At 36.5% G+C, this 27,494-nt stretch overlaps 2 protein-coding genes across 4 annotated transcripts in view; one reads left to right on the top strand and one right to left on the bottom strand.

The window, feature by feature from the left end:
• Positions 1 to 89: 89 nt before the first annotated feature.
• On the top strand, positions 90 to 25,195 carry SAV1 (salvador family WW domain containing protein 1). The gene is made up of 5 exons (XM_007097560.3): positions 90 to 446; positions 3,487 to 3,930; positions 13,608 to 13,878; positions 17,768 to 17,911; positions 23,813 to 25,195. The coding sequence occupies exons 1-5, from the start codon at positions 353 to 355 to the stop codon at positions 24,012 to 24,014; spliced, it is 1,155 nt and encodes a 384-aa protein (XP_007097622.1). The 5' UTR covers positions 90 to 352; the 3' UTR covers positions 24,015 to 25,195.
• Positions 25,196 to 26,121: 926 nt separating this feature from the next.
• ATL1 (atlastin GTPase 1) overlaps positions 26,122 to 27,494 on the bottom strand; it is a 73,005-nt gene continuing 71,632 nt past the window's right edge. For all 3 annotated transcript variants that reach the window (XM_007097557.3, XM_007097558.3, XM_042989678.1), the window contains one exon: positions 26,122 to 26,578. In XM_007097557.3, the coding sequence (XP_007097619.1) occupies positions 26,468 to 26,578 (111 nt within the window). In that variant the 3' untranslated portion in view covers positions 26,122 to 26,467. The remainder of the gene's footprint in view (positions 26,579 to 27,494) is intronic.

Here is a 27,494-nt window from a genome sequence, read left to right as displayed (position 1 = left end):
TGGCGGCGGCGGCGGCGGTAGCGGTTACTAGGCGGCCGGCGGCAGACCATGGCCCTGGCCGGGCGTTTCTGGCCTCTGCTCACAGAGTTCTAGGGCAGCATCGCGGAGTGGGCAGATATCCGGGAAGGGACTGACAGGCGACTGAGCTGTGGCCGGCGCGCTTAGCGCCCCGAACATGCGGCAGTCCCTGCGGGCGACACCGGGCTGCGGAGAGGCGGCGGCGGCGGCAGCGGCGGCGGCTCGGGAGGGAAGGAGGCGGCGGCGCCGGCGGAGGTGGCGGCGGGGCCGACCGGCGCCCTGCGCGGAGCCCTAAAGAGGCTGCTTGGCGCGGCCTGGGGCCTCGTCGACAAGGATGCTGTCCCGAAAGAAGACCAAAAACGAAGTGTCCAAGCCCGCCGAGGTGCAGGGCAAGTACGTGAAGAAGGAGACGTCGCCTCTGCTGCGGAGTGAGTGTCGGGCGGGGCGCACCCACACCTGGCCCGAGCAGCTGCGGGGGGCCAGGCGGGGCTCCCGACGCGGCTTCCCGCGGCTTTTCTTTCCTACTGGTCTCTATGAAATACTGTTCTTTAATGTTTTTGTGCCCGAAGTGGTGGTCATCGTTTAAAAGCCGATACAGTATAAGAAACTTAGATTAGTCCCTCCCCCGTGGGCCTTCCTAAAAAAACAAACTTTCCTGTCCCCCCATGGCAGAGTGTTGTTTCGTTTGATTACTGGAAGCAAGAGGTTCTTAAGGAAACACTTAGGTTGCTGATTGCCTGATGCTATGGGGGTGAAAGTGATTAGACTGGGGCATACTTTTTCTTCTTCTAGATACTTCAAGATATGCCTTGTGTTTGCAAACATTTCGGGTGTTACTCGTCCGTGCTGGGAGTTGTGCAAACCCGAGTAGAATTCCTTAGCCCTTCTGCTGGATGCAGACATGTGAAGAGGTGACAGTTGACCGTCGCTATTGTAGCCGCTTCCCAAAGCCTCATCAATTCTAGATATTAGAGAAGCCAAAATCATGTGTATTTGGGTATATTCGTGAGAATTGCTCCAAATAACACTCTCCCCTCCCCCCCCCCCCCCACTCCAAAAAAGGCGAAGTACTGAAAATGATTTCTATCGTATTTTAGGAGAAATTGCCAGGAAGTTTTTGTTTGTTTTTTTTTAATAGTTTGTATTTCTCTCCACCTCCCCATCACTTTTCAATTCAGGTATTTGACTCTCATTTTTCAGCTGAATCTTTTTAATTTTTAATGTTTGCTTGTGTATTCAGGACATTTGTGAAGTAAGGAACTAATATTTTGATGTTTATACTGCATACTGAGCACTTGTGTAAGTGTACTTTTTGGAAGTTCCTAATAACCTTGTGACTTAACCATTAATTACCTCATACTGTAATTGGGAAAGCTGTTCATAGAGGTTCCTAGTATTTATCCAGGATCACTCAGAGAGGTGTGGAGAGCATTTTTTTTTTAAATTTAGTTACTTATTTTGAGAGAGAGCGCAAGTCGGGCTCGGGGGTGGGGGGTGGGGTGGGAAAGAGAGAGAGAGAGAAAGAAAGAATCCCAAGCAGGCTCCGTGCTGACAGCACAGAGCCTGATGTGGGGCTCGAACTCACATAACTGTGAGATCATAATCTGAGCCGAAATCAAGACAGGGCGCTTAACCAACTGAGCCACCAGGCACGGAGCATGTTTTTTAAAAAATAATAACCACATCATCTGCTTTGGAAATTTATTCTTGTATTTGCAGTTCTTTCTTGATAGAACATCAAAATAGATTAGATGGATGCACCAGTAACCTGAAAATTGATTTTTATGTATTTATTTTTTAAGTTTATTTAAGTAATCTGTACACCCAATGTGGGTCTGGAAATCATGACCCCACAAATCAAGAGCTGCTTGCTCTTCGTGCTGAGCCAGCTCGGTGCCCCTGAAAGTTGATTTTTAAACCTTTGTTTAGCAGTTTATTTTTCAGTTACATATGCTTTTAGGTTTTCGGTTAAATTTATGATAGGTTGCAGTTTGCTGCAAATAAACTTTATTAAACATTACTTGAAATCATGAAATATGTTTGCCATACTTTTTTTTTTTTTTTAACGTTTATTTATTTTAGAGACAGAGCATGAATGGGGGAGGGTCAGAGAGAGAGGGAAACACAGAATCTGAAACAGGCTCTGAGCTGTCAGCACAGAGCCTGACGCGGGGCTCGAACTCACAGACTGTGAGATCATGACCTGAGCCGAAGTCGGACGCTTAAGGCGCCCCACGTTTGCCATACTTTAAAGCAAATAATGATGTAGTATTTTTTAATTTCATCGAGTTTTGAGCTTGCTTATTTGAATATTGATTTTCTAGAGTTAGCTTCTAGAGCTTAATATCAGTGCTCTCTAATTTAATTGTTTACTTAGCTAATAAGTTTCCAAATCTAGTTTTCTTTTTGTTATAAAGTTATTTGCTTTCTAACCTGGCGTGTCTAAGCCATGTAAATTCTGTATTCAGAAGTACTATATCCTGAAGGCCATTGTTCTGTTATCTTTTGTTTTGAATTATAATTACTTGTTCTTAAGGGAGCCATAGTTTGAGGCTTGGAATTTTTGAACTGATTCAACATTTGTATGCCTCTTTGAAATGAGATCTTTTTATTTTTTAATTTTCATAGCTAACTTTTTGGCTCTCCAGCTTTTGACTAGCGTACTAATGTACTAGTGCCACGTAATCCAAAAGGAAACCAGGTTAATTAAAGTTTTTTTTTTTTTTCTTTTTAAAGGAATTTACCTTTACATGTTTGGGAATGGCATATGTTTTGTTTTATTCTTGAAATTGTGTTTGCTTGAAAAAGGATTTTTGGGAATTTTGAAAATGAACTGAAATCAACAACAAAAAAATCTTAAATTATACTGGTAATTTTATCTATTTGTTAGATTGTTTCCTATTTTTAAACATTTATTAAATTTTTTTTAATGTTTATTTTTGAGAGAGAGAGAGAGACAGTGCGAGTGGAGGATGTGCAGAGAGAGAAGGAGACACACAACTCAAGGCAAGCTCCAGGCTCTGAGCTGTCAGCACAGAGACTGACTCAGGGCTCGAACTCACAGACTAATGGACTGTGAGATCATGACCTGAGCCAAAGTCGGCCGCCCAACCGAGTGAGCCACCCAGACGCCCCAATTTTTACACATTTATTAATGAATATTTCATTAACCATAATTAAGCTTACTGACATTTCATCTTGTTTTGTGTGGTGGTATGCAGAATACATTTGATTCTAAGTTTACACATACCCCGTTGATATAAATTATAAGTTCATTTGAGTGGGAAAATATTAATTAGCATTAATTTTTAAATACCCAAGTACTATCTTAAGTCAGAATTTTAAATGATGTGTGCTTGAGTCCATTGAAATTTTGCATTTTGGGGTAATAGGTGTAAATGAACAGCTTTTGAAAAGTGTATTTAATTCCTTAATGAAGTGGTCATTTTACTCTTTGTTTTATTGTAGATCTCATGCCTTCATTTATTCGACATGGTCCAACAATTCCAAGACGAACTGATATCTGTTTGCCAGAATCAAGCCCAAATGCCTTTTCAGCTTCTGGTGATGGAATAGTTTCAAGAAACCAGAGTTTTCTTAGAACTCCAATTCAAAGAACACCTCATGAAATAATGAGAAGAGAAAGCAACAGATTATCTGCACCTTCTTATCTTGCCAGGAGTCTAGCAGATGTCCCTAGGGAGTATGGATCTTCTCAGTCATTTTTAACAGAAGTTAATTTTGCTGTTGAAAATGGAGACTCTGGTTCCCGATATTATTATTCAGATAATTATTTTGATGGTCAGAGAAGGCGCCCACTTGGAGATCGTGCACATGAAGACTATAGATATTATGAATACAACCACGATCTCTTCCAAAGAATGCCACAGAATCAGGGGAGGCATGCCTCAGGTAACTTAAAATTACAAATCCTACATTAGATTTATTAACAATTAAAAAGATGCTCTTTTCTGGATTGTTTTGGGAAGCCAACAGACATTCCCAGAAAAATACTTTCCCATTTTGCCAGTTTTGTTAATAATTTGGTAGAATGGGAATGTTAGAGTTTCAAAGAAAGTGGACGTGGACTTAAACTTGAGAAAAGAAAGGTGGATAGGAAGAATTGGGCATGGTAAGGGATAGAACCTACATTGTTTCTCTTAACAAAACTGCTTTCATAGTTCAATAATTATTTCCCAGGTTGGTCAGAAAGACTTCTGTCAAATGGTTGGGTGTTAGCCTGTGTTTTGTTGATCTTTTTGGAATGAACAAACATATTAGCCATATAATTTTTTTTAAATCTGCTTTCCATGTTTGTTAACTTGGGGATATTTGTACAAGGGGCAGAAGACATAGAAATGCACAATTCTACTTTATTCCTAAAGTACTGGATTACACTAGATAAACTGAAGCAAGAGCTGAAAATTAAACTTTTATCTGATTTTTTTTTTCCTGATAAGTTGTAGGCATTAAATCTTGACAGTATAAAAATAAATACACGACACATTTACTTTTTAACTCAGGGAACTTCAAACAAGGTGACTTAGAAATAGTTTGGAGCATGAGTGTAGAAAACATTTTATACACTTAGTATTAATCATTTATTTATTTTCTCTGACCTTCTTGGTATCTGCCCTCTGTGCCCTGTGGTATCTTACTTGGGAAACAAAACCAACATATGCACAATAATCACAGAACGGTTGTTAGACTTTGTGGTACTAAGTACAAGAGGGGAGTCAGAAGAGATGTCAGGGTAGGCTGGAATACTTTTTTTTTTTTGAGAGGGAGAGTTCATATGCCTGTGCATGAGCAGGGGAGGAGCAGAGAGAGTGGGGAACAGAGCATCTGAAGCCAGCTCTGCAGGGACAGCAGAGAGCCCAATGTGGGGCTTGAACTTAGGAACCTGTGAGATCGTGACCTGAGCCAAAGGCAGACGCTTAACCAACTGAGTCACCTACGCACCCCAGGCTGGGATACTTAAAGAATGATTCGTGGAAGAGGTAGGACTTGAACTGCACTTTGAGCTTGGACTTCAGACGGGCAGAGGAAGGTCATTTGAGGTGGAAAACTAGGAATAACCTGGTGAAAACAGAGTAGACATGTAAATCCAAAGAACTGTATAGTTCTAGTTTAAAGAAAGATGTGAGGCGGAATGCAGATTTGTGGTTCAACAACAGGCTGAAGGATTTAAACAGTCAAATAGAAGCCATCAAAGATTTCAAAAAGACAAGTCATTTAAAAACATTTTTTTAATGTTTATTTTTGAGAGAGAGAGAGAGTTGAGCAGAAGAGGGGCAGAGAGATGGAGACACAGAATCTGAAGCAGGCTCCAGGCTCTGAGCTGTCATCAGAGAGCCTGATGCAGAGCTCAAAACCATGAACTATGAGACCATGACGTGAGCCAGAATCGGATACTTAACCGACTGAGCCCCCAGACACCCCCCAAAAACAAGTCATTTTATAAGAGCAGTGTGTAAATATTACTAGTTGTACTCAAGATAGATGGCTAGAGAAAAGATAACTGCAGGTACCAGTGGTATGGGAGAGAAAAGGGCAAATCTGTGATGCTTTTGAAGGAAAAATTGAGAATTATGGTTTTAGGAGAAAGTAAATCACTGAAGTTTTGAAAATTGAGGAATAATGGAGAATAGTTGGTAAAAGCAGCTTATTTTGTGAAAGCTGACTTTGGAATCTCATTGGGACATCGAAGAGGAGAGCTTTCCTAGGCATGTAGAAATTAACATGGTTGAGTGCCTTTTTGATTTTAAGATTTTTTTTTTTTTTTTTTTAAGTAATCTCTACTCTCGACAGGTTCTTGAACTCACAAGCCTGAGACTGAGTCGCATGCTCCACTGACTGAGCCAGCAAGGCGCCCCTGTGCCTTTTTGTTTTTAAAGAGCATCTAGGTCAAAGGATTAGACAGTTGCATGCTTTGGTGTTTATTTTGGATATTTCTAATGTTGAGTAATTTTAAATCTCAGGAATAATTTGTTATCCAACCAAAATAGTAAGCTTTTTAAAAAAACTCATTTTTTTTTTTTAGAGTTAATAGCTGCTTACTGTAGAAAATTTGCAAGAAGTGGAAAAGTTAAAGGAAAGTACTCATCAGGCTGGAGATTCATAGTGTTTCAGTTAATTTCCTTCATCTTTTTTTTTTTATGGAATTCTTTTTTTTTTCATATTGTTGTGATTATACTGTGTATAGTTTCATACCCCTACTTTTTACTTGAATGAGTTTTATTTTTTTTTCTTTAAAAAAGGTGTTTTTTTTTCTAACGTTTGTTCACTTTTGAGACAGAGACATGAGCAGGGTAGAGAGAGGGAGACAGCATCTGAAGCAGGCTTCAGGCTCTGAGCTGTCAGCATAACGGACTGAGCCACGGCAGGCGCCCCTACTTGAATGAGTTTCTTAACATTATACACTATTTATGAGTAGTTTTGGTGACTCCACAATCATCCATAATCTTCCATTTGGTGCACGTTTGGAGATTATTATTTTAAATGTTAATGAGGACCTGACCTCAGCTGCAAGCATTTGGGAAGGGAAGAAGTGGGACACATCTGCATTGATGGGACTTGGCCACAAATGGGATATGAGAGATGAGGGAAAGAGAAAAGTCAGATAGGATTAGCATAGCACTTGGCTGCATAGGAGGTGCTGCAACTACAAATGCTTGACTAAATGAATGAGTCCAGAGATTTCACATCTGGAGTCTTAAGACAGTTTTGGTTAGCTGAGGGGTAGCAGGAATAATAGCTTAAAAGAATCTATTTATCATAAATACTTCACACTCATTTTTGTTATATTTATGTGTATTGCAGACATCACTAATAAAACTCCTAACACTTTTCTGTCTAAATTTAAGTATTTAGAATTAATAATGCCAAGTTAAAATACTGTTTTAAAATTTTGATTCACAAAATATCATTGAGGAAATACTGTGAGAACTGAATTTCTACTAATCCTCTCTTAGTGGCAGTCTGACATAGTTTTGGTAAGTTTAAACTTTTTTTTAAGTTTATTTATTTATTTTGAGAGAGAGGAGAGAGAGAATCCCAAGCAGGCTCCACACTGTCAGTGCAGAGCCCAATTCTGGGCTTGAACTCAGAAAACCTCAAGATTATGATCTGAGCCAAAACCAAAAGTCTGACGCTTAACCAACTGAACCACCTAGGTGCCTCTAAAGCATGTCATTTAAACAACAACAACAAAAAAATTTTTTTAACATTTACTCATTTTTGAGAGCTAGAGACAGTGCAAATAGTGGAGGGGCAGAGGGAGAGGGAGACACAGAATCTGAAGCAGGCTCCAGGCCTTGAGCTGTCAGCACAGAGCCCCATGGGGGGCCCAAACCCATGAGCCGTGAGATCATGACCTGAAGTTGGACATTTAACTGACTGAGCCACCCAGGTGCCCCAAAAATGTCATCAAAAAAATTTTTTTTTAATGTTTATTTTTGAGAGGGAGACAGAGCCTGAATGGAGGAGCAGCAGAGAGAGAGAGGAGACACAGAATCTGAAACAGGCTCCAGGCTCTGAACTGTCAGCACAGAGCCTGATATGGGGCTTGAACTTGGGAACAGCAAGATCATGACCTAGGCTGAAGTTGGATGCTTAACCACCTGAGCCACCTAGGCGCCCCAAGAATGTCATGAAAAAAAATTTTTTTGGTGTTTATTTATTTTTGAGAGAGAGAGCATGAGCAGGGAGGGGCAGAAAGAGAGGGAGACACAGAATCCAAAGCAGGCTCCAGGCTCTGAGCTGTCAGCACTGAGCCCAATGCGGTGCTCAAACCCATGAACCATGAGATTGTGACCTGAGCCGAAGTTGGATGCTCAACTGACTGAGCCACCCAGGCGCCCCAAGAATGTCATTTTAAAAAAAAGATTTGTGTTTATTAGAGCAGTGATCATATACTTGAGAAATTTCACTTAATAACAGTTTCTATCAGGGCAATAAGATTTAATGCTTTACCTTTTAGGAAAAAAAACAGTTCTTTGAAGGAGTAAGTGTCAGGGAAGGATTAATAATCAATTATTAACCGAGCAGAAAAGCCTAACAGCTGTGTTTTCCAAAAAGAAAAATAATCTGAATAGGAAAAAGTAGCTGGAAGTTTCTTGAATTTATCCTGAAAAGACTTGAAACTTCATTATATTTTCATGATTTATGCTGACAAGAGTTCAAGGAATTTGAATGAATGGAAAGGAGAAAGTTTGTGGGAGGATAAAGATGTGCTATAGACAGATTTATTTCCACAACTTTAAATTTTGATTGTTCTTCTAATGTAGTAAACATTAAAAAGATATGGAAGAAAATAGTTTTGTAATGACTTAATGAAAGTAGTATATCCTGCCAATTACTTAGACTTTCAGGAAACACCTTATCTCAAGGGTTAACTTTATGTTACTGTATTTGGCAGAAGCCAAAAACAGATTGTATAAGGTCTCAAAGAGATTTAGGGCCTAGCAAGTTCTCTGTTTAGCTGCGAAATTTGACCTTTAATGTTTTGGCCAATGTACTGGTCAGGCACCCAATCCATGTGCCAAAGGAAGGAATTCTACTGTTAACAGGAAGTCTTTAGTTGGAATACTAATGGCAGACTGAATTCCTTTGTTTTGCTTTTAAATAATTTAGTTCTACACAGGTTTAAGTAACAGACTTCTAAAACATTTATTTATTTAGAAAAAGAGCTTGCACACAAGGGAGGGGGGAGGGGTGGGGAGAGGGAGAGACTTTTAAGCAGGCTCCACACTCCCTGCAGAGCCTGACAAAGGGCTCCATCCCATGATCCTGGGATCAAGAGTTGGGCGCTCAGTTGACTGAGCCACTCAGGCGCCTCAAAATTTTATTATTTATGTATTTTAAAATGTTTATTTTTTAATGTTTATTTTTGAGAGAGAGAGAGAGAGAGAGTGTGTGTGTGTGAGAGAGAGAGAGTGGGGGAGGGGCAAAGAGATAGGGAGACGCAGAATCCAACGCAGGCTCCAGGCTCCAGGCTCCAAACTGTCAGCACAGAGCCTGACGTGGGACTCAGACTCACGAAACGTGAGGTCATGATCTGAGCCACGCTTAACTGACTGAGCAACCCAGGTGCCCCAGTGTTCATTGAGAGAGCTTACACGCAAGCGGAAGAGGGACAGAGGATCCCAAGCAAGCTTTGTGCTGACACCAGAGAGCCCGATGCAAGACTTGAACTTATGAACTCAAGTTACCAAAATTGAACTGAAAAGTGTCAGACTTTACAAAAAAACACTGAAGTTAAGTTTACTCCAGGAAATGCATAAATATTTCGTGACCCTAGAATCATCTTTAAGGAGATGTAAATAATCTTTAGAGATACAACTTTATTTGTAATTATTTTGCAGAGGAGGAGAAAGAGTAGTTGGCTTGGTTCAATGCTTACATCTCTTTATCAACATCTTGATTATAACATGGGCTGTGATGTTTAGTATTTATTACCCTGAAGCCTGTGGACCTTCCTTAGAGTTCAGATTCCATTTTATTCTCATATCCACTACAAAATTAGCAAACCAGAATTTTTGAGCTTTGTCTATAAGGGCAGATTTCACAGATACCTGCCAGCTGTAAATTCTTTGGCGGCATATCTAATAAATCTTGGTGGGGAGACAAAATAATATCCTTGTGTTATCCTTTATCCTTATGTATGGGAAATAATGTATTTAGCATATGAGTGTTTTACTTCATATAAATGGAAGGTGTTTATATGAAATGGAAGTTATTTTGAGGATTATGAATGCCACTCATTCTTTTCTGAAACTAATCAAAATAATGGAAAACTAATTTTTTCCTTGTATCTCAGAAATAAGTTATTTTTCCACTGATTGAGTTCAAACTTGGTAGCTGCCTTTTTCTTGTATTAATGGTAGTCATATTTTTTCTTTGAAGAATTACAGTTGATCTTTTGTGTGACGCTTTGTTAGTAATAAATTCGTCATTTGACCATGTACCAACTCTGTGGTTTTGGTAAAATAACTTACTTGAATCTTTGTTTCCTCGTCTGTAAATTGGTAGTGATACTACTACCTTAGAGTTAGTTTGTGTATGAACTACTACATTTGGAAAAGGCCAGGGACAGAGGAGACACTAGTAATTGTCAGTGCTCATGCCCTTTGTAAGAGCGTTAATGTGCCCTTGTATGCTTTTTTCAGATTTGGCATGTTTGGTTATTGAAGTTTCAGCATTCTGGCTGAACTTAGAGTGGGGGGGGGGGGGTCTCATGTGCTAGAGCTTGATACAGCTTTTTTCCCCTGTCTGCTAGACCTATTTTATTACTAGGAATGTTTTGTTTTAAATCTGTGGTTCTGAGTTATTTTGTACTGTACATTCTTCTCTCAATGGGTTTTATAAAATTATCCCAAATAGTTTGAAAAAAAAAATTAGTGCACATAATACTTTGAGAAAGTATAGGTGGGGTGTGTCATGAAAAGGTTAGGAATCATGGTTTAATATGGCATTGGTAAAGGTGATGAGCCATTTTGGAACTTTGTGGACATCTTGGCTCCCTTATCAAATTGTTGCATTTAGTTGTCATATTTCCTTAGTGTTCTTTGGTCTATGACAACTGCTTATTCCTTTCTTGTTTTTCACAACCTTGATAGTTGTGAGGAATACTTGTCAGATATTTTGTGGATCATCCTTCAGTTTAGAGTTTGTTTCCTGTTTTTCTCATGATTAGACTGGGATTTTGGTTTTTGGAAAGAATGCCACAAAAGTGGAATATCCTCTTCATGTCAAATATAGGGAGGTGTAGATGATATGTATCTGACATTACTGGTGATACTGACATTCATACTTGGTTAAGATTTGCCAGGTTTCTCCATTGTAACAAACATTGCATGTTTGTTCTTCCATTTTTTTGTCTTCATCTTTCTTTCCTGAGCATAGCTTTTATCTTTGTTGTCTTACCATCCTATCTTTGGGGTTCTTGCTTTTCTTTGTGATCTTCCTTCAGAGAGTTGATTGCTTCCTCCTCTTTTTCTTTTAATTAATGGGAGAATACTTAGTTGCATTGTTTTCCCCCTCTGCTTTGGGACATTTTTCTGAATGTTCATTTAAATAAATTTGTACCTTTTTGAAGAACTCTTTAATTTTTCTTAAGAATTGATGTTGTACTGGTCTTATTATACATATTGAATAAGTTTTTCTTTGCCAGTTGTTTGAAATCTCCTCCTATGATTGCTAGAGATGGAAGCATTGTGGAAGGTTGTGGAGGGAAAAGGAGAAAATACCAGAGTAGTGTTTTGGGCTAACTAGTTTTTCACAGTGCTCTCTTTATCTCCATTTCTTTCTTTACTGTTCTTACTCTATCTCAGATGTTTTTGGCAGTTATTACATGTATATTGAATCTAAAGGTTATGCCTCTTTCTGTTTTTTAGTTAAAGTTTTTATCAAGATAATTGTAGATTCATATGCAGTTGTAAGAAATAACTTAGATCCTCTGTACACTTTAGTTTCCCCCATTGCTTAACACTTTGCAAAACTATAGTATAGCTAAGATGTTGACCTCGGTACAATGTACCCATCATGTTCAGATTTCCCTAGTTTTACTTTACTTGAACACGTGTGTGTGTGTGTGTGTGTGTGTGTGTGTGTGTGTAGTGTAGATTGTGTATTTCACCACCATTGTAAAGACACAAGAGTTCTGTCACCACAAGGATCTTTTATGTTTGCCCTTTTATAACCACACTCACCTCTCTTTCCAACCTTGGCAAATAATCACTATTCTCCATTTCTAAAATTTTATCATTTCAAAATGTTATATAATTATACAGCATGTAACCTTTTGAGATAGATTGGCATTTTTCACTCAGCAAAATTTCCTCTAGAGATTGATATAAATTGGTGTATGTATCATAGTTCCTCTTTCTATTGCCAAATAGTATTCTGGGTTATATATGTATCAGAGTTCATTTAACCCATTCACTTATTGAAGAATCTGGGCTGCTTCCAGTTTTTGCCTATTATGAATAAAGCTGCTGTGAACATTTGTATACAGGTTCTTTTATAGGTTACACTTTCAGCATATAAGAACTCTGCCTAATGTAAGGTCACAAAAATTTATCCTCCTTTTTTTTTTTAAAGGTTTACAGTTTTATGTTTTATGCTTAGGTATATGATCCCTCTTAGGTTTATAGAAGGTAGAATGTATAGATTAATTTTTTTGCATATAGATGTCCAATTCTAACACCATTTGTTGAAAAAACTATCCTTTATCAAATTGTCTTTTCCTCTTTGTTAAAACCAATTGATAGTGTATGTGTAGGTATATTTTAGGATTCTTTGTTCCATTGATCTGTTTGTCCTTTGCCAATACCACACTGTTTTAATTCTTAAGTCAGGTAATATGAGGGGAACCTGGCTGTCTCAGTTGGTAGAGCATGTGACTCTTGATCTTAGGATCATGAGTTCGAGCCCCACCCTGGGCATAGAGATTACTTTAAAAAAGAAATCAGGTAGCTTGAATCCTCCAACGTTGTTCTTATTTTTTTTTTTTTTTTAATTTTTGGCTTTTTGGAGCACCTGGGTGGCTTGTTGGTTAAGTGTCCAACTTCATCTCAAGGTGGTCCTGATTTCATGGTTCGTGAGTTTGAGCCCCGGCATTGGGCTTTGTGCTGACAGCTCAGAGCTTGGAACCTACTTCAGATTCTGTGTCTCCCTCTGTCTACCCCTCTCCTCAATTTTGATCTCTCTCTGTCTCTCTCTCTCTCTGAAAAATAAACATTAAAAACAATTAAAACAACATTTTTTCTTGGCTTCTCTACTTCTTTTGTCTTTCCATATACATTTTAGAGTCTGCCTATTTCTGTCTGTATCTATAAAACTCCTGCTGGACTTTTGAGTGGAATTATCTTAAAGGTCATTTCAGGAAGAATTGGCATCTTTATGTTGCGTCTTCCAGTCCATTAACATGATAGGTCATCTTTCAGTTCTCTCATCAGTGTTTTGTAGTTTTCAGCATACAGATTCTCCATGTAATTTGTTGTCTATATTTTGTTTTATTAATATGTAAATATTTGATTTTTTGGAGCTATAGTAAGTGGTATAATCTGTTTCCAGTTGTTGCTAGTATACAGATATTTAATTGATTTTTGTATGTTGACCTCATATGATGCTACCTTGATAAATTTACTTAATGGTTCTAGGGCACAGCTAGATTATATTTAAGTAATCATAAACCAGAAACAGTTTTACAAATTTATTTTTGCTGTTTTAGGTGAGATGTCAAATCTTAAATCTTGAATGGGGTGAAATTTTATTTTCCTCACTTTTCCTTTAGCAATATACATACTTAAGTAGCTTTGCTAATAGCTAAATGTTTATATAGCCTGGTGATGGAGGCATCAACCAAAAAAAACTAATTTCAAAGAGGAAATCTAGTTTCCTCCCTTTTTTGTAATTAAACATTAGTAATACTGGCTAGTTTCATGAAAATTTTTATTTATAATTATGAAATCATGGATTTTGGCCAAAGAGTATAAGCAGGATAGTTGATTTTGTAACTGTTTCTCAGATGGCATATTTTTTAGCTTTAAATAATTGTTCTGTTCTTTTTCTCTCTTTATCCTCAGGAATTGGGAGAGTTGCTGCTACATCTTTAGGAAATTTAACTAACCATGGTTCTGAAGATTTACCTCTTCCTCCTGGCTGGTCTGTGGACTGGACAATGAGAGGGAGAAAATATTATATAGATCACAACACAAATACAACTCATTGGAGCCATCCTCTTGAGCGAGAAGGACTTCCTCCAGGATGGGAGCGAGTTGAGTCATCAGAATTTGGAACCTATTACGTGGATCACACAAATAAGAAGGCTCAATATAGGCATCCTTGTGCTCCTAGGTATAGTTTCACTTCTGTTTTTAAGTTTTTTTATTGAGGTTATCTAATGTTAGATTTTGATTCCTATTTTTGTTAAAGAGAAAGGCATCCTGAAGTTTGATATTTGAAAGATTTATTTTTAAAAGTTTATGACATTTTTCTTAGGACTTAGATTCAGTAATGGTTTTAATAATTAAAAAAAAATTTTTTTTAGGGGCACCTGGCTGGTTCAGTAGAGTGTGCGACTCTTGATATGGGGGTTGTGAGTTTGACCCCCATGTTGGGAGTAGAGATTACTTTCAAATAAAATCTTTAAAGACAAAAAACAAGGGATGCCTGGGTGGCTCAGCCAGTTAAGTGCCTGACTCTTGATTTCGGCTCAGGTCATGATCTCACAGTTAGTGAATTCAAGCCACGCACCAGGCTCTGCACTGACAGTGTGGAGCCTGCTTGGAATTTTCTCTCTCTCTTTCTCTCTCTCTCTCTCTCTCTCTCTCTTCCTCTTCTCTCTCTTTCTGCCCCTCCCCCAAGCACTCACTCATTCTCTCTCTGTCTCTCAAAATAAGCTTTATATATATAAAAAAAACTTTTTAGACAACTCAAAAACACGATCATTATTCTTATGATCAGATTTTGCTTTAATATGCCAGTGTTTAGATTGTAGATATCCAGAAATATAAATAAATAAATAAAACATTTATCTATTTACATTTCAATTTCTATAAATAATACAGACCTTCCTCCTAGTGTGTCAAAATATTCTTCTGAATTATAACATCTTACTGTTTTACTCAGTTTCTGACACTTATGTTCTGTTTCTTACTGTTGTGAGGCAAAGTGAAAATTGGAACTGTACAAAACATCCCAGATCTTTTTAATAAATTTAGCCAGTGAGGAGCGCCTGGGTGGCTCAGTCAGTTGAGCATCTGACTCTTGATTTCGGCTCAGTTCATGATCTCACAGTTTGTGGGTTGAAGCCCCATGTCAGCCTTTGCATTGAGAGCACAGAGCCTGCTTGGGATTCTCTCTCTCCCTCTCTCTCTGCCCCTCCCCCACTTGCGCTCTATCTCTCTCAAAATAAATAGACATTAAAAAAATTTTTCTAATAAAAATAAACAAATGTAGCCAGTGATCCTTTGGGCTTATCCTGTAGATCTTATTTATGGCCAGATTTCTAGTCCTGTGACTACATGTGGCTCTTGAGCATTTGAAATGTAATTAATCCAAATTGAGGTATATTGTACGTAAATGTAAGATACACACTGGATTTCAAAGTACATAAAAAGCTAGTATTAGTTTAGTAATGAAATTGAAAATATTTCCTGTTAACTCTCTCTGAACCATAAGATTTAAAATGGGTAGAATATCGTCAGCATGTTGATAGATGTTCCTTAATATCTAGCATAACACAGATCTTTGGTGATAACAAACTTTGGCATTTTTTAGAACCATTAAAATTGTGAAAATAGGGGCGCCTGGGTGGCGCAGTCGGTTAAGCGTCCGACTTCAGCCAGGTCACGATCTCGCGGTCCGTGAGTTCGAGCCCCGCGTCAGGCTCTGGGCTGATGGCTCGGAGCCTGGAGCCTGTTTCCGATTCTGTGTCTCCCTCTCTCTCTGCCCCTCCCCCGTTCATGCTCTGTCTCTCTCTGTCCCAAAAATAAATAAAAAACGTTGAAAAAAAAAATTAAAAAAAAAAAATTGTTGTGAAAATAGATTTTAATATCACCTAAAAAACTAAGCTTTATCATTATTGTGTTATTTTAATCATTTTACATATTTGGATTTATTAATTCAACTTTGAAAAGTTTTTTTCCCCAGTGATTCCATTTAGTGACACTCAATCATTGTTTATTGAACAAATGAAATTGTCATCCTTTCAAAAGAGCCAGACTGGCCACTCTGCCTATTTTGGGCTCTGGTCCCTTCACCTACTCTCTATACCATTTCAGGCAAGCTGCTGCCTTCCCTGGACTCCATTTTCAGGCCTATGTCATGGGGGTAATTTTGAGTCTCCCGCTTCTAGCTGATCACAATTCCCACCCAAGAGCAGGGATGAGTTCCACTTATTCCTGCTGTGTCCCAGCATCCAACACAGAGACAGTCACATAGTGGGAGCACAGTGATGTTTGTTGATGAATAATGATGGGAAATGCAAAAAAAAAAAAAAAACCAAAACCCAAAAACCAAATGTGATGACAGATTGCTATCACCTGGTGGCAGAAGACTTTGTGGTCCTGACAACCAGATTTGGGAGTATATTAAGCTGTTGGTTTTTTTTTTTAAGTTTATTTATTTTGAGAGAGAATAAGGGCACATGCATGTGCAAGAGCACAAATGGGGGAGGGGCAGAGAGAGAATCCTAAGCAGGCTTTGTGCTGAGGCCCACGCGGGCTCCATCTCACGACTTTGAGATCATGACCTGAACCAAAATCGAGAGTCGGATGCTTAACCTACCAAGCCACCTTGCGCTGAATTTTCTGTTTATCATCAGTAACTTTTACTATGGAATTGTTAATTTACAAAGTATTTTCACAATTTGCTTCTCTTAGCAACTCTGTAGACATTAAACAGGAGAGAATAAACACCTTTCTTAAGCTCACATAGATAATATTAATAGCTGTTTATCTCTGTTATGCTAATCTATATACAAAACTCTTGACTTACATTAGCTCATTTACTGTTGAGAACAATCATCTTTGGTATGAATTTATTCCAAATTTACAAGTAAGGAGGCTGAAAGTTAGAGAAGTGAAGCAGTTGTGCCTACATTCATATAACTTGTAAGGTGGCCAAGCTGAGGTTAAAACCCTCCAGGCATATTTGACTGCAGAGCCACAGTTCTTTTCCACCTCCCAGTTGCACTATCAAGGGATATTTTACTTTGTACCTACTTAGAAAGAAGAGATAAGGATAAAACACAATACCATTTGGATATTGATGTTTATTTTTTTTTTAATTCAAGTTAACATACAGTGTAGTATTGGTTTCAGGAGTAGAACTCAGTGGATATTGATCTTTAAATTGTTAATCACAGTCTAACATTCATTTTAATCCTAGTTTAGTATTGTAGTGACCTTTTCTGGTATACACATAAATATTGATGTTTGGGGCAGGCTCTTCTGGTTTTGTCTCCAATTCGGAAATAGATCATTTTGACCTCCCAGATTTCTGTCTTTAGCCTTCAGGTGGTTCAGTATTTTTCCTTAGCATTTTCCCATATAACAGTTCTCTCCCCACTTTGCTGTTCTCTCTGTCCAACCCGTTAGGCCATTAGAACTAATTAAAAGCATGTTTTTTGGTTTTTTTTTTTTTTTTAAGTCTCTGTGATTTAAAATGAGTTCTAATCAATTCTAACTTCGGTAAGTTGATAAACGCAGAAAGGAAATACTACAGTTAATGTGGATATTTCAAGCCCAGTCCTCACTCTTACAGTACTACATATTCCAGACCTTCTTTTCAGCCTGAAGGAGGAAGAACATATCCATTCTCATTTTGAGAGAAACTACCAACCTTTCCAATATAAATGTATAGTTAGTTACTAGTTATTACTGAAAATTATAATTCTAATTTTAAGTTTCTGTTATGAAGGTTATAATTTATCTCCAGATTTTTTATGGCCTACTTTGACATTCCTTGAAAAGACTAAATACTAGACAGAAGAAATTTCTTAAACATATGTAAAGATTTAGTTTAGATTTCGATCACTAATGACCTGTTATTTTCCTGGAGAAGGTGGATTTTACTCCTCTTCTGGTATAGTAAAAAACAAAAGCCACATCTCTGTTTTTTTATATGGTAGGAGTTCAGTTTAGGCAAGAGGCACATTGAAAAACATCAAATAATATTCTTTATAATTTCTTGTTTAGATTTAGAGCCTTTATCCTGATGAATGTTGATTCTTTTTTCTTAGTGTACCTCGGTATGATCAGCCCCCTCCTGTCACATATCAACCACAGCAAACTGAAAGAAATCAGTCCCTGCTGGTACCTGCAAATCCATACCATACTGCAGAAATTCCTGACTGGCTTCAGGTATATGCTCGAGCTCCTGTGAAGTAAGTGAATTTATAGCACAGAGTTTTTTTGAGGGGTGAGCGGTAGCACCTTTTTTTTTTTCTCTTAATAATATTGGGCTTTTAACTAATATTTTACTTGAGGAACAGCTATCACAGGTTATAAAGTTTAAAGATCATTTGCTACAAATACAAGTTCTGCAGACATTTATTAAATCTTTTTTTGTTCGCAGACCTGGGCTATATTAGGGATACAGTAAGGAGCTTACATTCTCATAGCAGGTAGATTAACTTGTATATAAGTGATACATACCTTGTGATAAAAGTAAGGACCCAGGTAAGTCCTGGGTACAAGGAAGAAACAGCAGGATACAAGGGTGTTGAGGAAATAATATATGTAGTGGCTGTAAGTTCTGATATGAGATTATTTGAGTTTACTGATACTTTTTAGCTGTGTAACCCTGTGCAAAGTACTTAACTTAGTTTTATCTTCTGTAAATTGAGGATAGTAATAGTACCTATTCTTAAAGTTATTAAGATTTCAATAAAATAGTGCATCTAAAGTATCTTTTATGAACAGTACCTTGTACATTGAGAGCTTAGTAAAGATGATGATGATGCTGCTGCTGCTGCTGATGATGATTGGGGGCAGAGGTGTAGAAGAGTGGTCAAGATTGGTCAGGAAGGAAACTAAGTCTGATTTCTGGCTCCATCACCTACTTACTGAATGACCTTGGGCAAGTTCCTGAACTTAGAATTAAGTTTTTTTTCTTCTACTGAACTGTGGGGGATAAATGATCACTTTTTTTTTTTTTTATTCATAAATGATCACACATTTTAAAGCACATGGCATGGTGGCTGCCTTGTGTAAGCACTTAGTATGGTTTCTTACTATAACTAGTGGAGCTAGTAAAGCCGCACTGAAGAAGAAAACGCTAGGTGGGCCAGTTTTTAAAGCTGTCTGTGAATTTGCCAGGCTTAAAGAGCCTTTCTCGTCTGGGAAAATAGAAGTAGGTACTAGGTCAGTAACCCAATGTGATAAGATTAGTAACATTGGTAAATACACAGTGCTGTGATTTCAGAAAAGGGGGTGTTTGAAAATAAATAGTTATTAATTATCCAGTGCTTCCCATGTATCTTAGGGTGCTACTTTTTTATGTATGTTATCTCATACCTTTCTAAAACCATTTTACAGGTTAAAAAATATTTAAAAATGGAGGCTTTATTGCTGCTAAGGTCATACAACTATTAAGTGGTAGATTTCAGACTTTTATCTCTAGTTACAAAGATCATGCTCTTAATTTTTGTAATTAATAAAATGCTCTGATTTAATAAATTATTACACACTGAGCAGCTAATAAATTCTTGTTACTTGTCTAGGCATTTCACACGTAATAATTGCATGTACTTTTAACAACTCTGTTAAGGTAACATTTAGTTACTTGTTTTTGTAGTCTTATTCTTTATTTCTTTTTTGTATTTCAGAAACCAAAATTATCAGCATAAAATAGCCCAAAGAAGAGTTTTAGAGAGTATAAGATGATTGGGCAGTGAATTTGGGGAAAAAAAATTAAATCTTTGAGATTCAAGTGAAAGGAATGTAAAACCTTTCATATATATTTTTTGAAATAGTAACTTTTAACCATACTTTTAAAGGATGATCATTGAAATAAAATTTGCAGGGGGTTAAGCCAACTCTGATCTAAATTTTTGCCATGTTACTCTGTATTTACCAACCGTGTGTGCATGTGCATTGAATCATGCATATGTGTATGCCTTTAGCCTAGAGATTTTAGAAGTTATTTTTCTTGCTTAGAGCTGTTTGTTTTTATTACCTTCTTTTCAGGCTTTTCATTTGAATAATTGATAGGTTACCTCAAGGATCTCATAATTATTTGATCATGATTCTGCTCATTTAGACCACATTAACATTCTCATAAAGTTATTGGCCTTTTATTATGAACTATTTATTAATTTTTGGCCAACATAAACATTCTTCTCAGTCTGTAAATTCATGGGTGTTAATCTGTGGTCTGATATGGAGACAAAACAATCTTGGGGGGTCTTTTTTTCCCCCTAAGTCAAATTTAAGCCTTGATAACGTAATTTTTTTAAAAGGTTTTAATTATAGATATTATTTTGCAAGATATAAACAATACTTTTCAAAAGTTTCGTTTTAGGTTATTTGAAATTAGGTACCTAATTATCCATAGATGTTTAGCTTGGTTTGGTGCCTGGGCTAACCTACTGAAGCCTCTTTATCTGATCGTATCTATACAGTATAGGAATGGAATAAGGAATAATAGCAGATGGACTTTTCATCCCTTTTTCCCTCTTTTTTCACTCTTGGTACCAGTTGACCTATCACTGTGTACAGCCTTTGTTCATATGCTAATATTATGTCCTACAGAATATGCATATTTATGTGTTCCTTAAGTCTGGAAGAATATGTGCCTGTTAAATTTTGTTATTTCTGGGAGTTGATAAGATCGAGGAGGGTTATTCTTCCTACTTTTTATGTTAGTTCTGCTTTATAATCATCACTAGGAATAACAAAAAAAGCTTTCCTTTTGGAGGAAAAAGATAGTACGTAAGTGAAATTCCTTGCTTCTTATGAAAAGAAACAGACTCCCAGAGATCATAGCCCTTTCAACTCTGGTTCTGTGAGCTAGCTATAAAACTTTACGAAATGAGCAACTTAGTTTTTTTTTTTTTTTTCCCAAATAGGTCAGAACTCTCAGAATAGGCCAGACTGAAACAAGAGAGCAAGCACTTCTTTATGGCTTAAAAACTTAAGAGTGTTAGGAACCTGTTACTTTTTAGTTGTTCCAAAATTTTTGTCTCTAAAAAGGATGGAAATAGTTGATATTGTTCTATCAACAAAGGATGAGCTGTTCTCTATAAAGTAGATAATGGAGAATCATTTACTTATCAAAGGAGAGGTTTTAGCCAAAAAACTACCATCTTTTCTCCTTTTGTTAACAGTTGCCAATCTGATTTCCAGAAATTTAAAAATTCTGTCTCTAGCAGTAATTTACCAAAACAATTTTGCATATACTTCCAGAATTTGACTTAGATTGTTCCAAATTTTTATCGATGAATTTTAGTGAAGTTGTGTGTTTTTTGTTTTTTTTTTTAATGTTTTTACTTATTTTGAGAGATACAGAGACAGAGTGTGAGTGGGGAAAGGCAGAGAGAGACCGAGACACAGAATCCTAAGCAGGCTCCATGTTCCGAGCTGTCAGCACGGAGCCCGATGCGGGGCTCAAACTCACAAACTGAGATCGTGACCTGAGCTGAAGTCGGATGCCTAACCAACTGAGCCACCCAGGCGCCTCAGTGAAGTTGTATTTCTGAGGCTACTCAGAAGTCTGTAATGCATCATATAGCTGTAATCAAGCTGAACTCTAGAATAAGTTATAAGATTTAATATATAACAGGAAAAAGACCATCAGGAGCATATTTACTTTCCATTGTTCCTCATACACACGTACCCCAACACCAGTCCGAGCATCACCTTCGCATGGACTGTATTTTATTCCTTACGGCTTGGCGGTCCTGCAGTGTTGTCTTGCCCCAGCTCTGGGTGTGGGTAGAAAGGAAGAATGTTACAGGCAGGACAGGCACAATGAAGGGACATAGGCTGCGTGTCCCTGGAGCTGGAAGTAGTAGGACTTTTGGCTCCTTAAAGACAGCATTCCCTGGAGTATGAACATAGTTTTTTGGTAGGACGACAGCAATTGATATTTGCATGTGTGAGTTATTTATAAGAAGTTACTTGAATAGAATACTGCCCTAGGAAAAACAGCAAAAAGAGAAACTGTAAGTATAGGCTACTGAAGTAGTTTACAGCCTATTTTCTGAATGATTTACCTATATATTATATAAGTGACTAAAAATTAAGCCGGGGGTATCAGATAATTTGGCTAGTTAAGAAGGAAAGAATGGAAAATATTTACTTCTCCTAAAAAACAAAACAAAACAGGCATATTGGGAAGTTTTATATGAGAAGGGAAGTAACGCCATAGAAATAGCAAGGGGGCAAGACTCTGGACTGGGAATTGGCAAATTGCATACTTTTCTCATCTCTGCTCTTCTGGAGTGCTTTTTCTTCTTCCCAATGGATTTTCTGTAATTACTCTGATTTTGTTGTTTCTACCCTTAATCCTGTTTTTGATGCTAAATGCGGTGATTGGGAAGTCAGAAAATTGTGTGAAGCTATTTTTTTTTCCTTTTTTCAAAATTTGAATGCTTCTAGAGTGATAGTCTTATCTTAAAACAAGTGTGATACTTACTAATTTATCCTCTCCCTTCTTTTTCCTTGCTAGAAAGTACACAGATGATAAATGAGCTTTAATGTTCTTATAGTTCCAACTGTCGTCATCAATTTAAGCATCTTGAATCAATAGACATTGCTGCAATGTCCTTTAGCTATGGAATTCTGACCTGAAGCGTTTTTGGGTTTTTTTTTGTTTTTTTGTTTTTATTTTTGCTAGGAATCATGAATTTGTCTCAAACAAATAAGATCTTAAGCTACATGCATGGCAGAGGTTCTAGGAAATACCTTGTAACTGTTATTTCATAGAGGCTTATTGAGTATTTCTTATAGTATCTCTCTTATTTATATTGGAGTTTCCCACTAAAGAGAATATAAAGCTTTCTACCAAGTATACCTGTTAGATTTGCAGCACTCAAGTAATTAAATGGGTAAATTTAGGATCCCACAAGATATATTTACCTTGTGGTTCTGCATATTGTGCTCCTGGGGTTCGTGGTACATGTACCCAAGTTGTACAGAAATATGTCAGTGTGGCTCATACTGACTGCTCATTATTTGTTTACGGTTTCCCTTTTTAGAAACCGTTTTTAAAAAAATATTAGATGATACTTTTGGAATAAGATGGTAAGTGAATTACCAAAGAATCATTGGGTAGGAAATATAACTATTAATAATAAATTTACTAGAATTTACAATCAAAGCTTCCTATTGTATCTGTTGTGCAATATGATTTGAGAAGAACTTCAAGTTCTTTGTCTAAACTTAACATTAAAAACTATTACTCTCTGCCTTTCTGATTTTTTAGTCACTAAACAATTTTGCAAGAGAGATATACCCTCTTTAGGTTTCAGTTTTTTCATCTGTAAAATGGGGGAATTGGGAGTAGAGTGATGGCTTCAGGTCTTTCAATATAGAGTGTAAATTACTCCTTTTTATTGCTTATTACTTCCCTCTCAGTATGGGACCAACTTACCATTGAAGGACTAAAAAGCCTTCTAAGATATATGTAAATACAATCTTACATGAGTCCTTCTCCACACACTTCTACAGTATACTTACTCTCATTTTGAAAATAACTTATTCTTCCCTTTCTGCTTGAGTTTTTCTGTTTTAATAGTGTATACTCACCTCAGGAAAAAAGCCCACAAATGATGGTTCCTTTTCATTCTCCTTTTAGTTCCTTGTTTACTGTAGTGATAGCATTCTTCAGAAAACTCTATCAACACTAATGACTCAGTGACTTTGCCCAGTTTTGTATATTATTTTCAGGCATAATGTGGTCTACAGCATTCTTAAGTCCTGAAAATTAACTTTAGATGAACTTACAAACAGCAATAGCATGTGTGTTTTTCTGAAATTACAGAACCACAGTGGTCTGAAATCTGTGTTAATTGCTGTCTAATGTTACCATTAGAATAATTGATAAAGATTAAAGAAATGGGTATTTTTTAACTTAAATTGAAACGAAGTAGTATCAGCAGTTTTCTCCTCTCCCTAAAAAGATAGTCTGTTTAAATAAGTTAACAACTCAGTTATTTTTAATTAAAGCTTATGGTTTGTTAGATATAATAAAGTTGATCTTTATAAAAATAGATTATTTTGTTGCTGTCAATACCTGTTTCTGTATGTGTTGTGAACATATGCATGATTATGTTTTAAAACAGATATGACCACATTCTCAAGTGGGAACTCTTCCAACTGGCTGACCTGGATACATACCAGGGAATGCTAAAGTTGCTTTTCATGAAAGAACTGGAACAGATTGTTAAAATGTATGAAGCCTACAGACAGGCTCTGCTCACAGAGTTGGAAAACCGCAAGCAGAGACAGCAGTGGTATGCCCAGCAACATGGCAAGAATTTTTAAGTTAATTTTTTTTTAAATAAAATTTAGGTTTTTGTAAGGGCTTTAAAATATTTTCACAGATAAAAAACTGCAAACAAGTACTTTGGTTAATAAAGGCAACTTTTTTGGAAATGATAAAATTCTAATTTTACATGTATTTTGTTATTAAAAATATTATTTTATTGAGCAAAAAAATGTTTATCATTTAAAAGCCAATACAGCAAACACTTCTAAAACGCTATATATTAGAAACTGCTTTGAATATTCTCAGTGGAGACAAATGCAGCAAGAAATGTGATTATAAACCAGATAGTAAATAGGAAATGATCACTTGGTAAACTCGTACAGCAGCAGTACATTTCTTTAAAAAACAACCTATGCAGTATTTGAAAACAGATGTGTACTGCTTTAATGTGGAATATTGTCTGAAATCAGATGGTTTAAATATTGTTGCATAGTTTAAAATGCAAAATAGGATTTGGGACCTGAATTGTGATATATTTCTATATATAATGCATAGGGTTCACCTCCTCCCAAAATGGAAAGAAAGAACCCTTTTAAAACATGTTAAGAATGTATTTTTTGGTATGAAAGGGTAAAAGGCCTGTAATCTTTTAGTAATAAATTTAGGCATAAGGCCTTAGCCTGTATGGGAAAGGTGTATACAGCACTCAGAGTTGCTATCATTTCCTTACTTTTGACCAGGGCCCTTGGAGCATTTAGGAGCATGGCTCTGATGAGACAATGTAGGGTTCCGGACAGCATATAGCACACTGCCATCTCAACAGACTGGGTTGAGCTGCCAAAAATGACAATCAGGGACTCGTCAAGAAATCTTGGTCATTAAATTGATTTCACGTATCTTCTAAGAGTTTGTCACAGAACTTTAAGATCACCATTTCCCTCCCAGATTTTTTTCCTTTTAATACTTACTAAGATATTGTTCATAATTAGTGCAGTACATTTGACTACAGATAAATTTATGGCACTTTTAGCCTATAAGTCTCTAGAATTCTGTGAATTTCAACATTAGTTGAAGTAGCTCTTCAGTTATATTTACCTGTGTTGTAAATATGTAAATATATGTTTAGGTAATCTTCCAAAATAGAGCACTCCCAGTTATCAGTGAGTTTGAATTGATAAAATGTTGAAAATGTTAAATGTTTGATTTTATATAACAAGCTTATTAAATATATTTTTGTGGAAATTAAATGTGTCATGTTTGAATCCATGTCTTTTACATAGTGCTGCAAATACTTGATTTTTCCATTCAGAAGGCCCAAAGGCAAAGGAAGCGGTATAATGAAAGGGACATTGAAAAAGGAAAATATGTAGTGGGATTTTAGCAGTTGGGAAAGTTATCTTTCAGAACATGTAATCAAACTTTTCAAATATCTTATGAACTCTCACACAGTCTTCTATCTTCATTATTCTTTCCTGTTACTACTTACTTTGTCTATTTAATTAACTATTTAATTAAACTTAACCATTTCTAAGAAAGTTAGAAATTACTGTTTTAGAGCTCTCAGATTATAGAATCGCTGGTTTAAAAGAACTGAAAGTTACCTTAAAAGGGATTAGTGGATGTTTCTTAAAGTGGAAATGTGTGTTTGCAATGGTGTCAACACTGAAGAAAAATGCATTTTAATTTTTAAAAGAGAGCTAAACTTTTATCATTCTATATTAATACCTCCCAAACATTTCCAAATTCAGTAAGCATTTGTTTTTAATCTTAGGAACCAGAGTAAACTTTAATAATAGTTCACATGTTAAAAGAATAAACCTATGAAGAATACATTTCTTTGTGTACCAAATGAAAAAATATACAATGCAGTGAAACTCAAGTACATATACAAAGTGATTATTTTTTTTGTGCATTCTGATCCAGAAGTTTATATTCTATGTTAAATCATAATATAAAAGAAGCAGTATTTAGTTATTGATAAAGCAACTGAAAAGCTCTCTGAAATGTCTTTAAAAATAAAAGCTCATGGTATATAGAAGATGACATAGATTGAATCAAGCCTGCTGAGTTATGAGCCTGCTGAGTTATGATGCTATGATTAAATGGATGACTATGGGAAATAAGTTTTAAATTCTGTGGAAATTAAATGAGCATATCCAAACATGGAGTAATATTACTACATGGTTTAATTATAACCCAGTAGTAGAATTTAATAAATTCAAGCAGAACACATGTACTGTCATCATAAATAGACAAATACTTGAAATTATAACAGCATATTTGAAGACAAAATCAGGAAACTGTACATGTTAACAAAGTGATATAACCATGCATACATACATCTGCTTATTAAACACTGAAGTAAAAGAACTAAACCATTTCGAAGTTCTCAGAGGAGCTTGGTATTTTACTCTGTCCTGATAGAAGCACTTTGAATGTTTGCATGGAGACAGAAAACTGAGTATTTAACTGACAGTTGGTCATGCACCTGTATTTCTAAAAATTTAGATTAAATTTTCTTCTTTTCTGATTGTTCAGTAGATTCTGACTTTGGCGCAGGAAAAGCTTGATGATACAGATGTCTGTGGGTTGCTGCTGCACTGTAAAGCTTGTATAAAGCCTAGAAATATAAGAATCAAGAGTATAAACAGAGATATAAAATTTTTCCTTTTTAGTGTAATTAGTTTATGGTACTATATAAAATTTAGCATGCTAAATGTGGAATCTTTAGATCTTTAATCTATATAAGATATAAATTCATAACTAATCTTAGAACTCAAAAGTATCTTCACCTCTCCACTGTGTATGCGTTTTTGCTTTTGTGGATTGATCTTTGTGGTAAATGTTTTATTCTCAGACTGCATTTCCTTTTACCATGCACACCTTTTGGAGCAGAGCTTCCTAAACACTGTGCTCCAGTTGAGATATGTGTTGGGAACTCATATTGTTCATATTATCAGTTTGGGAGGAATTAGAGGAGCTCATAACCTCTGACTGCCAATAGATGCTTTATTATACACAGGTAGGTCACTTGCTCTCTGGGCTTCCTTACAGGTTTTCCAGAATGGGGCCATTTTTATTTTCCATTATTTCCTGATACGGTCATGTAAATAAGCACATGTTGCCCTCCCCTTGCCACTGGGATCCTTCAGTTAAACATGCTCTTTTGCCTTGTTTCCCTTACTTGGTTTATATCTTACAAAACGTTTTTCCGAAGCATTACCTCAGAAAGCCTTTGCTCATTAAAACTGTGATTGTTCTTTGTGTCAACAGTGTTTGAATCATAGGAATTTTTACATACTGCTTTACATAAGTGTCCATAAATATTTTTGTCCTTTTTCCCCCTCAGCAAATGTCTAAGATTCATTCCCCCCTCGCACTTTCACATATTGAACACCCAGTTAAAACCAACTTATTGATGTAATTCTGGTCTGTAAAGAATCTGAATATTTTTAATATGTATTTTTAATATTCCATTTCTTTTTGAGAGAGAGGGTGAGGAGGGGAGAGAGGTAGAGAGAGAGACAGAATCTGAA

This window comes from Panthera tigris, chromosome B3, assembly GCF_018350195.1.
Source record: "Panthera tigris isolate Pti1 chromosome B3, P.tigris_Pti1_mat1.1, whole genome shotgun sequence".
Lineage (NCBI taxonomy): Eukaryota > Metazoa > Chordata > Mammalia > Carnivora > Felidae > Panthera > Panthera tigris.
The sequence above is the reverse complement of the archived record's forward strand: the minus strand, read 5'-3'. Positions and strand labels throughout refer to the sequence as shown.